Raw genomic sequence first — 16,052 nt, forward strand, 5'->3', positions numbered from 1 at the left:
ATGTTAGAATTGTCCTATCGATTTCAAATTTTGCATGGTGATTCCTGTAGTAGTTAGGTACGATTTAGAAAGCGTAGCAACTCTATAATCGTTACCAGAATGTCCGTACGTCCATTTTATACATGTTGATTTTTTTTACTTTTTTAATAACAATTTTTTATGTGATAAAATCATCCGATTGGTCTGATTTTTTTATTACTGATTCCTATTACAATAAGGTACAATATTATGAGCGAGGCATCTCTATAATCAAGTATTAAAATGTCAGTATGTCCTTAAACAGAATTCTGCATTTAATAAGTTTTGCAACAAATTTACGTATAATTTTGTCAAACCTTATATTTTCATATTTTGTATATTCAGTTCTGACACTCAACAATAGTTAATGTTCGTCTGTCATATCGTTTCAGAGCTTCGCTTTTATGGATGTTGTCATCCTTGTTAACTTAAAACTCAAAACCTTTTGGGTTTTTTGGGCAACCTTTATGCAATCCGGTATCTTTCTATATGTCCAGTATGATCTCAAAAACGGCTGGTCCAAGTTTTTATGTCATTTTTTTAGGTTATTTAGTGGGGGAGTATACCACCCATCCAAGATAGCCTCGATTATACCCCTCCGGGCCTCCCCACATTTTTTTGAATACAAAAATAAATGTATTCTATTTTCTCTACCCCTCTCTTGTGAAGTGTTCGTTGATGCGAGGCCGTGCCCCTAATTCTACTATATAAAACAGTAAGGTTATTATGTATGCAGCCTAAGATTTTAACAACTACTGTACCAATTTTTGAATCTTCACTAAAGTCTCCGGGTGGTGTAAGCTATTCTATTTTTATATTAGAGTCTTTGGGTGGTTTTAGGCTATTTTCCTGCCCTTCCCTCCCTCTTCGAATACAGAAGCTAGAGTCGCTGGCGCTTGTCAATAAACAAAGTAAATTCATATAAGATTACATTGAAAAGTTTTATTGAAAATTAGTAAAATTTATTTGCAGAATGTTTATTCCGAATTAATATGTAATAAATGTCAAAAATGTTTATTTTTATTTGGCAAATGCATCCTATAAACAGAATTTAAATGCTATTAAAAAAAACACTAAATGATTACGTACTATCATAGAAATTATTGATGAAATTAATGACGATAATATAATTATATTTATCTCAAAGCATATTCTCAAGAAGCTTCACTAAAAGTCAAATTGTTTAGAATTTTTGCATGGAAGTACAAAAATCTTTACTTCTTCAAAGACTCAAGCACACTTTCTCCCATTTGGTTAAACCTAACAATGTCTAAATATTTCATTCTACATAATGGTTTATTTTCTTTTACATAATTAGAATTGCGTTTATAAGTTTAAAAACAGTAGACAATAATACACTAAATCTTATAAAACAAGGATGACAACATCTATAAGAGCGAAGCTCTGAAACGGTAGGACAAACGGATATTAACACTTTAAGAGTGTCAGAACTAAATAATCAGAATATAAATATATAAAAAATCGAAACAAAGATGAAATACAGAATAATATTAAGGACCTACTTATATTTTTAGGACTTAATCATGAAAATGCTTCACTAATAATATTGTACTTTGTTTCTAAAGAATCAGTATTCCCAAAATCAGATAAGTAATCACATAAAACTTTGATGTTAAAATTCAACATGTCCAAAATGGACGTACGGACATTTTACTATAGACTTACTACGCTTTAAAATCTACCTAAATACTACATGAATCACAATGCAAAGTTTGAAATCGATAGGACAATTCCAACACGTCTAAATTAAAGAAAAGAACTAACCGTTCCATGAAAAAAGTTAACCGTTAAAGGCCGACACTATGTTGGGGACCTTTTTCATCTGCTGGCAAATTGCTTTCTGCTCTTTTGTAGCGACTTGTCTTTGTTAATATTTCCGACGCTAATGGCCGATATTCAAAGACACGATTGAAAGTCGGCACATGGTCCGCTGGTTGGGGACATACAGCTATTTAACCCCTTTTCCCTCTATTGTTTACTTTAATCAATTAGTATTCGAAAAAATATTTGAATGACGGACGGACGGACCTACCATAACTATAAAATAGCTGCACTATGTGAAAGAAACAAAATGAATTAAAATTATAATGTATATTTATTCCTAAGGTTATTATAATTATTTATAGATATAATACATTACATGAAAACAAAAATGATTTTAATTACAATATTTTTGGTTAGAGTTAGGCAGACTTCAATTTTTAGCTGTACAAAATTGTTAACGGTTAAAGATTTTCAATTATATGAAACAATTTTCTATATCAACGTCATATATAAGTTTAATTACACATGTACCAAAAGTTTCATATAATGGAACATTTTTAGCACAGATAGAATAATAAAATAATCATGAAAAATCCGCAAAGCAAACTACAGCTAATTTTCATAACTACTAAGCATAATAATAAAGGAGTATAAAATATAATAAACAATTAAAATTTTGTGCTCCGAATTCTAGGCAGCAAAACTATGTTAAAATTGAGGCTTTTTAATCTACATATAATTTATTAAAATATCGAGGGGTATTTCATTATGGCAAGAAAAAAATCTCATTGAATTAAAATAGAATCAGAAAATTATCTTAAATTAATTATTTAGGTTAAGTAATTATTAAATTAAGCTTCATAAAGGATCATTCATAATTTTTTTGTTAATAAAATTAATTTATTTTAAACAATTTTATAATAAGGATTTTTTTTAAAAATAAACATTTGGAAATAAGCATTAAAAGTTTATAAAAAGGCTGCAGACAGTTTAAATAGAATAGAGTCGCTGTTAAAAAGTTACATAATAGTTTATTTATAAAATTGGCCCTTCAAAGATTAATCATTTTATTTTCTTAGGTATTTCTTCAGAAAAAAAACTAATAAAAAGGTATGACGGTCTAAATTCTTAATTGATTGAGTTATAAGAATATTTGATTAACAAAAATAAAATCCTGCGTCAATGATCGGATATTTTCTATAAATCAACGAAAATGTTATTTTTATATTTTATAAGATCATTAAAAAATAATTGAAATTAACTAATAAGAAATTTTTAAAACTAGTTTGCTATTAAGAAAACAAATTTTAGCTTTCGTATTTTTCCAGTAGTGGTAACTTTCTAATCACATATTTTTTGCATTTTTTTTAAATTTTAAAACAACGTACCTCGGCTACCTACTATTTTATTTTTTTTGTTCATAACTGATTTCACATATAAAATATTTTGTTTTTATGAATTTGCCCTTTTTAACAATCCAATTAATTTACTAAATTATGCAAATAAGTATTTTAATCTACAACATAAAGATATAATATAAAGATTAAGCACTATGTGAGTTAAGATTCAAATTAACAATTCTCATAAGTTTCAAAATCAGATTCATAACATATTAAATATTTTAAGTATAAAAATAAATAAAATTCTACAAAAATCAAATATTAATCTTAATGACAAAATCAGAAAGCAAAAAAGCATTTTCTAAGTTGTATGGGAAGGGTTTTGCACCGAAACAAACTATTTTACCCCGTCTTTTTTTTTGTCAATAAAAATTGTAAAGACTTTTGGTCTTAGTACCAAAAATGTAAAGGACAAATTGACTTTCTTCAGATGCTATTTCCCTCCCAAATTTTTTTTTCTAGTTTTAACATAAAATCATAAATAATATTTTAATTATTGTTTAATGTGTAATTGTAAGCAGTTTTGAATATTTTTCTAATAATTTTCTAATTTTGAAGCAGCTACTTGTCTCGACTGTATTCACTGAAAAATATAAAAATTAATTTAAAACAAGATATTCTTTAATATTAGAGAGGGATATGATCTACATCCCAATTATATTCCCAGAGTTAAATATACTTGGGACTTCACGTTATAGGGAAAGTAATTTTTTCGAATCTTGGCCAAAAACGTATTAGAAAACACGGCTTTAAAAATATCAGGAACGTTTATTGTAAGAGAAGATGGTTTGCCTTAGTCCATAAACAGGCGAATTAGGACCTAAAGACAAAGGTCTGGCCAAAGTTACTATTACTGTGCTTATTTAATACTAGGTTATTATTTATCTTTTGAACCAGCGGTTTGCCTCAAAGTGACTAGTGGAGCGCAACACCCCCCACACCCTTTGTTATTTCATTATGAAAGGTAATGCATTATTGAAAATAGGGCGTATAGGGCAGCCTTACAGGGTTAGGTCACCGCAGGGATAATACTCACCGCCAGCAGCTGTAAAAATCTACCTCTACCCCTCCCCTCCTCCTTTCAGAAATAAGGGTGGAGGGAAGGGTTCAGTGTTTGCTGTGTACTTCGATGGAAATCAACTTTAAACCTTACCTAATCCCTTGTTCCTGCATTTTAAGTTTAATTTGCAGATCCTCTTGTTTATATCTCTCCCTATCCCTGGCTAACATCTCCTCCAACTGTTCACGTTGCTCCGCTATCCTAAATACAATAAATATATAAATATAGATGTATAACCAGACATCTACCTGGATCCCCCTGTTGAGGACCTTTATAGTAGGCTAGCAAATTGTTTTCTACTCTTTTGTAGCGACTTGGCTAGGTTAATATTCCCGACGTCATTGGTTGATTTTCAAAGACCAAATAGAAAGTTAGCACAGGGTCCTTTGGGTAGAGGACATGCAATTATTAAACCCCTTCCCCCCTCTATTGTTTTAATCCAATCTAGATATTCAAACAGAAAGTCAGTTTCATTCAGGAGAGAAGGAAGATAGACAGGAAACATCTAATAAGATTGATGATTAGATAGATAGAGGATAAATAATTAGATAGAAATTAATAGGATTGAAAGTTAAAGTTAGATAGATAAATAGAAAACATTCAGGTTTAAAAATTCCATGTGAAACACCAAGGGGAACCTAAACTATATGGAACACTCTTTGAATGTTTAAAAATACCTTTTTTACCTCTTTAATATCTTAATTTTAATCATTTAGTTTTCATGTAATGTATTACCATGAGTTTATGGTACTCAAGGAACCCCTTGCTTCGATTTTGGTAATGGAAAATGATCCCACTTTTTTCATGTTTTACTTTTCTTTAGAGAGGGGTGGGATGTATAAAATGAAAAAAGGGATAAGAAAATGGACAGTAACTTAAAAGGTAAATTATATCAATTTATCCGTTGTGCTTAAAAACACTAGATGTAAAAAAAACAATTGAAATAGCATACAAAAACAATGTTATAGAAATTAAAAATCCAATGGTCGGAAATTTATTGAAATAAAGGGAGGTGAAAGTTTCTTTTTTTTTGTCTGTTTTACTAGGTATTTTTCTAAGAATATCTAAAAGCTCAAAAGTGGAACCATTTTTCATTACCTTATTTTCATCAAAATAAAATCACAATAAATATCTTCAAATGACAACAATTTAACAACACATAATAATGAATAACAGTTAATTAAATAAAGTAAACATTTTATAAAAACTGGTGATATTAACACAAATAAACATAATTATTAATATAACAGTAAATATGGGCGACTGATAACACCTAAAATGAAATTATTAAAACTTATTAAACAATTTGGTTCTTGATTAAATTGTAATTAATGCATCTTTTCATACGAAATATTAAACGCAAAACCAAGGAAGTAAGGGAGGGGACAATGGATCGAATATTCAATTTTAGGAGTCTCAGACTTTGGGTACTGGCTTAAAGGGAATGTGTAAGAATTAAGCAGGTTCTGACTGACTTTGGGTACTAGCGCATCAAATGCCGCTAACTCACATAGTTAGTTTTGAATATAGCAGACGAGTATCAATTAACTTAATTTGTTATGAGATGGCTGATTTTAACAATTTTTTTTCTCTATAAAATATTATTTCTTAAATAAAAAGTTTATTGTAATAGTATTTATGTAATAAACAATGTAAGAACCCTAATTTTTAGATGAATGCTTTTTTTCTTGGAACTTTTTTCTTATTTTATAGTTTTATAAATTTTATTAACACACCCTTTAAAATTTCCTTAAAATTTTCTGGATAAATCTGGATTTCATGGTCTTTCAGCGAAAACTCTTAAATTGAATTAATTGCTTATTGTCCCCTACCTTACTCCCTGGCAAAAACCATACAATTTGTTCTTATAATGACAAGTAACAAAAAAAGCAAAGAAGTATTTTTTATTGGACTTACCAATTAAGTAAGACAATGCAAGACTATAAAAACTAAATTCGCCAGTACTGAACAATATTGAGCAATTTGCAATAAAAAACTCTAGAAAATCCAATCCTTTAGTCAGTTGCACTTTTTTGTGACAATCTTGCAATCCGAATGAAAGCAGCTCTTTTCTAACAATGCGCAGGCAGCTGCCAATACCCCTAATCAGCCGTTAACCTGCTTTGTTGGTTGATAAAAAAAAAAAGAGTTTAAACATTTGTGATTATAATTGAAGCTAATTAAATAATTAGGTATATTTTGATTATCTGAAAACTTGTTGTGACTTACCTGGCTAGCCTATCCAGGATCTGTGTTGCCCCAACTTCGTCTTCAGTCACGAGTTCGACTTCCTCTTTGTCAGCTAGATCTAAAACAATTTTTGTTTTGACGCTTCTGATGCTTTTAAGGAACATCTACTTTGACTACAATTTAATTCAAAATAAGGGGGGAAGAGTAGGTTTCTATGCTCGACTAAGTACTTTAAGGGAATTCGCCAGGATTCTCTATAGGTTTATATTGTCGACCAATTTGCTTTAGATCCCATAGAACAATCGTAAATAAATAGTAGGATATTGTACGTTTGTAGGTTTGTCTAAAACAAGGGATCTTACCGATTGGATTTTGCTCTACGCCTGCTCTTTACCAAGGTTTTAGATAATTTCCTGGGAGGTGTAAAATCCCTCTCTAGAAAGTAGAAGTTAAAATTTTGAACGAAATTTATAATATGTCAACTACTTTCGATCGCATATTCGATCGATAATTTTCATTTAGTTTAAATTTTAATCCTAAAAGGAAATAGTATCAAATCAGCAATTATTGTAAAGCTTTTTTCAGTATGGCTTCGAAACCGATTAATATCCGCTAGATTAGAACCGGTTCTCAGCCATACTGAAAAATTAAGTATTGTATCTTTTTACAGACAATTTTCCACAAATATTAAAATAAAAATAATAAAAGTCAGTTTTGTGAGCCCCTAGAGGTTTTAATTTTTTTCTTCATTTTACTATCCGCGGCAAGCTGTCTATGATACAATGCTATAAAAACTTTTTAAGAATGTTTACCTAGAAGTTCTAACTGTTTACTCTCAACCATAAGTTCTTGTTCGCGTCTCACTAACTCGTTCTTCTCACCCAATAATCTAAATTTTAAAAACAAAATCATCAATCTTCAATTAATCTATTCATTTTTAAACCTCTTTATCAGTCTCTCTCTTTCAATCAATTACTAAACCATTCAATCTATCAATCAATCTCATTAATATGTACATCAATCTACCAATCAATCAATCAGTCTATCAATCAATCTATCAATCAGTCAATCAATCTTTCTATTAATCTATTAATCAATCTTTCTATTAATCTATCAATCAATCTTTATATTAATCGAATAATCAATCTATCAATCAATCTATTAATCAATCTATCAAATCATCTATCAATCAATCAATCTATTAATTAATTTATCAATCAATCTATCAATCAATCAATCAATCAATCAATATATATTAATCAATCTATCAATCAATCAATCAATCAATATATCAATCAATCAATCTATCAATCAAACTATCAATCAATCTATCAATCAATCTATCAATCAATCTATCAATCAATCTATCAACCAATATATCGATCAATCTATCGATAATTCTATCAATCAATTCATCAACCAATAGTTCCATCAATCTATCAATCAATCATTCCATCAATCTATGAATTAATCTATAAATCAATCTATTAATCCATCTATCAATCAATCTATCAATCAATCTTTCCATTTATCTATCAATCTAGTAATCTATATGTCAATCAATATATCAATCAATCTATCAATCAATTTATCCTAAAAGTCATTCTATCAATCAATATATCAATTTATGTAGCAATTTAGCTTACAATCAATCAATGTATCTATCAATTAATCTTTTGTACAAGAAAGAACTATAGAAGGTTGACAAGGATTAGATGTGACTAATCAAAATATATTCCTACTATTGAGCTGTTTTTTTTTTGGATAATCTCTTTTCAACAAAGTGCCGTGTAATATTCCATATCAATTTAATGTACAAAATCAATCTAAATAGCAGTCTATCTATAAATATTTCTATCAATCTATCAATCAAATAAACTATTAATTTATCAATCTATCTTGAAATCAATCCTAATATCTCACCTATACCACTCTGCCATTAATTTAGAGTGTTGCTGTTCGTCTGCCTCGGCTAGAAGCTTCTCCAATTCAACTCCTTCCTTCTCTATGTCAGCACACTCTACTTCCACTACGCCCAGTTCACGTTGGATTTCCTTAACATCGATCATATGAAAGATTAAAAGAAAGAAAGGACATCTACGTCCTTAAGTAGAGCAGCAATAATAAAGCTTCTCTCCGTTTTTACAATATCTATTTCGATTTAAAATATCAATTAAATATATTTTCTCTTCTAAATTAAAGCAAAAATATCATACCTAATGAATTTTCTTTATAATTTTATGTAATGTATATTAAGAATTTTAATTATTACTAAGTTGGATAACAATATATCAAGATTTTGGTAGAATTTAATATTTAATCTTTTTCTGTAAACTGTATATTTTGTTTTAAGCGAAAGTATATTTGCTTTTACATTTTAATTTTGGTTTATAGGTGACCGCATATTTTAAATTTTGACTAAATTACCTATATTGCAAAATAATTAAGATCAAGACTAAATTAATACTAAAGATTAAGACGCAAAGACTTTATTCAACTAATGGAATTTATTTTCAATTAGCAATACATTTTTTTTTGGGGGGGGGGGGAGGGGTATCTGAATACAAAACCTGGATGATCCTATAATTTTAACAAGAAAAGTATCTAAATAATATAATGATTCATTCATTTGTGTAACTGTTTGCTGTGTGTGTGTGTGTGTGTGTATGTATGTGTATGAGTGTGTAACTGTTTGCTAAAGAAATTAATTACTTTTTAAGAATCATTAAAAAGAACATGGAAAAGTTTTATGAAAAATTTGTTATACAAATGTCTATAAGATTAGAAGATACATTATGGCTTATAACCGGTTTCAATGTAATGAATATGAATCCAATTAGGGGCAACTTACTTTAATATCGTGACTTTGAATATTTGATTTTTTCAAAAACTGAAATTAATATTCTAATAAAAATAAGGTTAAAAATAATATTTGAGAAGAAACATAAACGAATTTTTAAATAATAGCTTGGGAAATTATAAAATTAAAATGAAATCTAAAATTAATAAATAAGCTGAATAATAATTAGAAATTTTTGTGGCAAAGCAATTCTATACTTCATATTGTCTAATGTCTATGTCTATCCGTTATTGGCATATTTCGAATCTCGCGGGGCTACGGTAAGATTATTTACCTGAATTCTCCTAACTCTGGCCATTGCTGCTCTGTTGGCCTGCATCTGACCCTTGGTGCTCAGACGCTTTTCCAAGCGCTCCTGAAAAGCATTAAATTAATAGGTGCTTTCAATCAAAAAGCTTGTGGAACACTGAAACTCAGCCCTACTCAGTTTTAGAAGAAAAAATGAAAATGTGGTGGGTGGGGTTGTAGTTTTTTTTTCCCAATGTCTAACCCTTTTGGAGCTACACATTTTCAATAAAATACTTATCTAACCTAACCTGGCTTAAAGATATACAAACGAAAACTAAACCTCCATTAATTTCAATTACAAAATCCGACTCCAATATTTCAAGATTTTTTTTAAAGCAATGGAAATTTAATTACTCATCACAAAAATTACAATGTCCTGCCATCTTAATAAAGTAAATATTATATGGTAGAGTTAATCTATATCTCATTTGCCTATTCCTGTATTAAAAACTAGCAACTACACCCCTATAGGCCCCAAAGGGGAGGGGAGATTTCATAGGAGGCGATTATTCTTGGGAGGTAGAGGTAGCCTTCCCGAAAATAGTTATATAACTTCTAAGGACCTATGAGAAGCTACCCTGTATAGGAGAACCATATCAGTTCAGCGGTTAGCGAGATCCTTTGGTACAAACAGAAAGACATCTTGTTATTTTTTTTAAAGGGATTGTTTTCTATAAAGTTTAAATATATTGTATTAATACAAAACTGTCAAATGAAAATAAAGTTTCATTCATTTAAATTGAATTTATTTTTTGAAATAAACAAAATCATTTTAAAAAAAAGAAACTATAAAAGTAATTATTTTAAATGAGAATTCATTAAAATATAAAAAATAGGTTAATGTGGATTAAATTAGAATTCCCTGAAACAAAAAAAAACTGGATTGCCGAAGCCGCTTGTCTTATCATATCAATGATCTGCGGAGAGGGAATAGAATACAGCCGTTTTTTTTTTAATCCTTTTATTTAAAGAAGTAAAGTTTTTTGTGTAAGAAGCGAAGAATCTCGCTAACCACTGGACCGAAATAATTCTCCTTTACAAAATAGGTTCTCATAGGTCCAGTCAAGGTTTTAAACTGTTGAGAAAACCATAATAGATTATATTTCTGCTTTTATAAACATGATTTCAACCTCGTAACTGAATTATATTGTGTATTAAATATAATGGATAAATAAGTATAAATTTAATAGATATATTTTTGTCAATAAGTAGGTGTATAATTGACATATCATAAATTAAATGGATGTATTTTTGTCAATATGTAAGTGTATAATTGACAGCAAAACTGTGAATATGACAGTGCAATAACTGTATTTTTGTCATACCCCCTAAAAATGCAGGTGTGAATTTCACAGTAAAACTGTGTTTATGACATCACATCACTGTGTTTATAACAGTATTACCACTGTATTTTTGCTAGTGGTAAATCTGCCATGTGCCCTACAACCACCATTGCATCCCCATATAAATCTCCCCTAGAAAAAATTATCCCAACCCAATTTTTTACGCAGTAAATGAGAATTCAGCAGCCGTAGCTAACACATTATAAATTTTTTTTTCAAATGGCGTCAATATGATTCACAGAACAGCAGCAATATTACTTGACGGCTGCGTGCCTTGTCTATGAATGTCTAAACTTAATTAAATTTCTAATTACTCATAATGACTATCACTTAAACTAAAATTTTCTATTTTTCTTCCAATGAAAATCTGAATTTTATTCTTTAAAACTTAAAAAATATGCCATAAATTCGAAGTTTAAGTATGCTCATTATTAAGTAATAACCATGAAAGTAACACAATTTTTGTAGTGTAATTTTATTTTTAAATTGGGTAACAATAACTTAGTATCTTGTGTTAAGAAACCAACCCTTTTTATTGAGGCGATTAAACATCTAAATTAACACATAAAACTAACAAACTTACCATTAGATGTGGTGGCAGGTTCGAGTTCTTCAGTTTAAGTAAGAGTTGTTCGTCTTCGGGCTTCATCTCCAACTAAAATAAGTGTATAATAGCTAGAATATTAGCTAGGTAGGTATCTCATTGTCTCTTCAAGATAAGGTTTGGTTTGTCAGATTTAAAATATATAAAGTTTATCTATCTAGCATTAAGAGGGCGGTCATTTTCTAGTAAATCCCGTAAAGGTGTGTGTTATAAGGCCTAAAAATAGTAGTAGAACGATAAGGTGCTCTATATATTTGTATTCCCTATTGAATAGAACAATAGGGAAATTTTTTTTTTTTTTTTTTTTTTGATAACCGTACCTGGAATATCTTTAAAAAATACGAAATTTCTATCAAACGCTTTGTTTGGCTCAAACTGACAAAAATTAAAAAAGAAATATAATTATAATAATAATGTTTTCTATAGGTACAAGGTAAGGTTTAATGGTATAGATTGTTCTTAACCTTTACCTTGTCCCTATAGAAAACATTATTATTATAATTATATTTTTTTTTAATTTTTGTCAGTTTGAGCCAAACAAAGCGTTTGATAGAAATTTCTTATTTTTTTAAGATATTCCAGGTACGGTTATCAAAAAAAAAAAAAATTTCCCTATTGTTCTATTCAATAGGGAATACAAATATATAGAGCACCTTATCGTTCTACTACTATTTTTAGGCCTTATAACACACACCTTTACGGGATTTACTAGAAAATGACTTCCCTCTTTATCACTCATATAGATTCCAAGGTAAACATATAGGAGATACATATAGATAGATAAATAAGAAATATATACAGACAATCAAGGGAATTATGTCTATTCGTTTGACTGTCTGTCTATATGTCTGTCTTTATCTGTCATATGGTATTTATCTCTTATATGTTTACCTTAGAATCTTTTAAAGAATTTGGTTGTGAGTTTCCATGTTTAGAGTGTAGGGAAACTTTTGTCTATTCGTTGACTGTCTGTCTATATGTCTGTCTTTATCTGTCATATGGTATTTATCTCCTATATCTTTTACCTTAGAATCTGTTAATGAGTTTGGTTGAGAGTTTCCATGTTCAGAGTGTAGGGAAGCTTGCCTAGCAATGGGTGACTCACTCGTGCCACGGCCCTAAGATAAAAAGAAACCTCCTAACAATAAAGTAAATTACTTAACTTTTTTATAATGATTTCTTATAATCTCGAAAAAAGAAATACTTGAGTAACTTTCCAAGAATATTATTTTTACATTAAAAGTCTTTTATAATGGCTAATATGATAAGATTAGCCCTTGCTAAGGACTTTATATAAGAGCCTCCTACGTTAATTTAGACTTCATCCAAATCAGGTCTGCTATGCAGCCAACTAATTCCAATTGAAAACCTAATATTTTGTGGGAGTAAGACTTGTTTTTTTCACGTAACTTTAATATCATTATCAATTTAAAAAAAAGTTTCACCATGGTTTTATATGAAAAACAAAACTTTGAAATGTTAGGCATTTTTAAAACATATTTCATCAAATGTTTTGTTGAGGTTAAAACTGTTGTTACACGAAAGTAAACTTTTTCAATGAAAAATTTAAATGTAGGAAAAGGGATGGTAACAGTTTAATTAGTGTACTTTCGTAATTTATAGCATTGGATTATTTTTTGGCGTGTTATTTTATTTGAACCTTTGAACTTAACAAAACTTTTGATGAAATATTTCATCAAAAAATACTTAACATTTCAAAGCTTTTTTCATAGAAAACCATAGTGAAACTTAATTTTTTCAGTTGGTTTAAATATAGCAAACATAACCCTAGTATATTCACACAAAAAAATATTAAGTATCACTGCTGGAAGGTGCTTAGAATCACTTGCTCTCGTTCGTGCACAGTCCCCTTTGATTAGGTACATAAAATAGGAGAAAATGTTACCTTTAGAGTTAGTCTTGACATTCTGGAAAACAGATCTGAGCCCTGGGTTTGGTCACTCACTTTGGGCATACTTTGTCCTGTAAGAATAGTTATTTCTCGCATCGTATTATAAACGGCTTTCCGCGGATATAGAAAGTACAATTATGAGATTAAAACTAGTTTTTTTAGCCCCGAGGTGCCGAAGGCAACGGCTAAAAAAAACTGGTTTTAATCTTATGATTGTACATTTCTATATTCGTAGAAAACTGGATATAATACGATGCTAGACATGGTTTTTTCGTATGGATGAGAACCGGTTCCTATCCACCGGATTCAAATGGATGCGAGAAAATACATTAAAATTATTTGGCCTATAAATACGGACAATTTTCTTTAAACTTTAAGTGAAATTTTTGGATCATGGATAGAAAACAAAGCGAATTTTGTGGTATTTTCACAGTAGCTTTTCTCATATTTCTAGTCCCTGCGGGGCAATCATTAACATTTATCTAACCTAACCTAAAATAACCTATCAAAAGCTAATGTGAAAATACGGCAAAACCCACTACTTCGTTTTCTTTCAATGATCCAAATAAAAAAAATACTTGTGATTTTTTAAGAAGTAAGTCTTTAAGGTTTAAAAGAGACCCGCAGTGGCTAGAAACACATTTTTTTGTCTAACCGGTTATGGCTTATTGATTTCAAAAAGCGTTGATCGTCAGACGGTTAGGATTGACTATTATGGAGCCAATGTCTAAAAATTGTTTTATTATATGATTTTACACAAATCATACCATTATAATGATAAAATAGCTGCGCTACTTGCGTACCTGTTTGTTTCTGGTGGAGCGGACTTTCCTTGCTGGAATCTGGACTCGTGATAGGACTTGGAGACCCGCGGAATATGCTTGTTACAGCGGCCATAAATCCGCGACCTACAATATTTCTTATCAATATGGATGTAAAACTAAACGGAGTAAAAAGCGACTTTGATAAAAATTTTAAGGGGCTATGTATAAAGATAACGAAGGGTGTAGTTCCTGACTAAACTTTAAAACTGCCAGACAAAGGTTATACTATCAAAAAATATGGAAGACAACTACGTCCAGTTCAGCTAGTACAAAATATCTAGAGGAAACGTGATTTTTAAATAGTTCAAGAGTTTTATTTACACTTATATAAGATACAAGAACGACTTTAATACGTAGATGTAAATACAAAGGACTGTATCTAAAATATATTTCACTTATTGCCAAAGTTGTACATTCTCTCATTGATTGGCTTAAAACTTTGGTAAATTCTATTAATCTTAATTTTGTTCAAAGTTCCAGTATGCAAACTTTTCAACCATTGCACAGTGGGCCAGAATGGCCCAAAACGGTTCAAAATTCAATAACTCGAAAACTATTGGTTTTACAGAAAAAGTTATAAAATATGAAATGTCTATCTATGCAAAAACTAAAAGTTTGCTTATTTGTGTATACTCAATTTTGGGGGAATTTTCGCGGATTTTTTTTTCAATTACTACTAAACTTCATTTTATAGTTTCAACATCAAAAGAACAATTTCATATTTTTAAATTTTAAGCAACTTTGCTTTTATGTACAATTAACCTCTGACCACTCCTTCATGTGGTTTTTGTGAATTTTTCGCGGATTTAAAAAAAAATTACTACTAAACTTAATTTTACAGTTTTATCAAGTAAAGACAAATTTTATAATTTCAAATTTTAAGCAACTTCGCTTTTATGTACAATTAACCTCTGACCCCTCCTTCATGTGGTTTTTGTGAATTTTTCGCGGATTTAAAAAAAAATTACTACTAAACTTCATTTTACAGTTTTAACACTAAAAGAACAATTTCATATTTTTAAATTTTAAGCAACTTTGCTCTTATGTACAATTCACCTCTGACCCCTCCTTCATGTGGTTTAGGTGTATTTTTCGCGGATTTTTCAATAAGTCACTACTAAACTTTATTTTACAGTTTCAACACTAAAAGAACAATTTCATATTTTTAAATTTTAAGCAACTTTGCCCTTATGTACAATTCACCTCTGACCCCTCTTTCATGTGGTTTTGGTGTATTTTTCGCGGATTTTTCAATAAGTCATTTTTAAACTTTGTCTGACAGTTTCAACACCAAAAGAACAATTTCATATTTTTTAATTTTAAGCAACTTTGCTTTTATGTACAATTAACCTCTGACCCCTCCTTCATGTGGTTTTGGTGTATTTTTAGTGGTTTTTTTAACCTACAGAACTTCATTTCACAATTATTGGTTGAAACGTTTGAACACTCAACTCAATCAAACAACTAATCAACATTAACTAAAGCCCCCTACAGTTGAAAAGCAAAGGAATAAGAAAACATTTTTAGAAAACTTTGGGGACTTGTGTAATAAACACATTGTCCCCTCTCTCTCTGGAAAAAGCAGTATAGTAGTTTGGGAGGGAGGAGACATTGGGCTGTTTATAACTTTAGTCCCCAAAGTCTTATAATAACTTTTTCTTATTCGTTGACTTGACAACTTTGGGGACTTAAATTTTTATTGTTGAGTTTGAAAGTTGAGTGTACAAACGTTTCAACCAATAATTGTAATCTACAGAAGGGGTAATTT

The 16,052-nt window shown here is 29.7% G+C and overlaps 1 protein-coding gene across 1 annotated transcript in view; it reads right to left on the reverse strand.

The window, feature by feature from the left end:
• Positions 1-2,115: 2,115 nt before the first annotated feature.
• Positions 2,116-16,052, reverse strand: part of LOC145327569 (uncharacterized) — a 37,305-nt gene continuing 23,368 nt past the window's right edge. Inside the window, exons 21-30 of the mRNA XM_080171109.1 lie at positions 14,264-14,368; positions 13,455-13,531; positions 12,574-12,666; positions 11,528-11,599; positions 9,588-9,668; positions 8,377-8,507; positions 7,266-7,342; positions 6,493-6,571; positions 4,357-4,464; positions 2,116-3,786 (exon numbers count right to left, since the gene is read on the reverse strand). Coding sequence (XP_080027235.1) covers positions 3,765-3,786; positions 4,357-4,464; positions 6,493-6,571; positions 7,266-7,342; positions 8,377-8,507; positions 9,588-9,668; positions 11,528-11,599; positions 12,574-12,666; positions 13,455-13,531; positions 14,264-14,368 — 845 coding nt within the window. The 3' untranslated portion in view covers positions 2,116-3,764. The remainder of the gene's footprint in view (positions 3,787-4,356; positions 4,465-6,492; positions 6,572-7,265; positions 7,343-8,376; positions 8,508-9,587; positions 9,669-11,527; positions 11,600-12,573; positions 12,667-13,454; positions 13,532-14,263; positions 14,369-16,052) is intronic.

The sequence above is a fragment of the Acartia tonsa genome, chromosome 9 (genome assembly GCF_053477335.1).
Source record: "Acartia tonsa isolate MP-2025a chromosome 9, ASM5347733v1, whole genome shotgun sequence".
In the NCBI taxonomy this organism is placed as follows: domain Eukaryota; kingdom Metazoa; phylum Arthropoda; class Copepoda; order Calanoida; family Acartiidae; genus Acartia; species Acartia tonsa.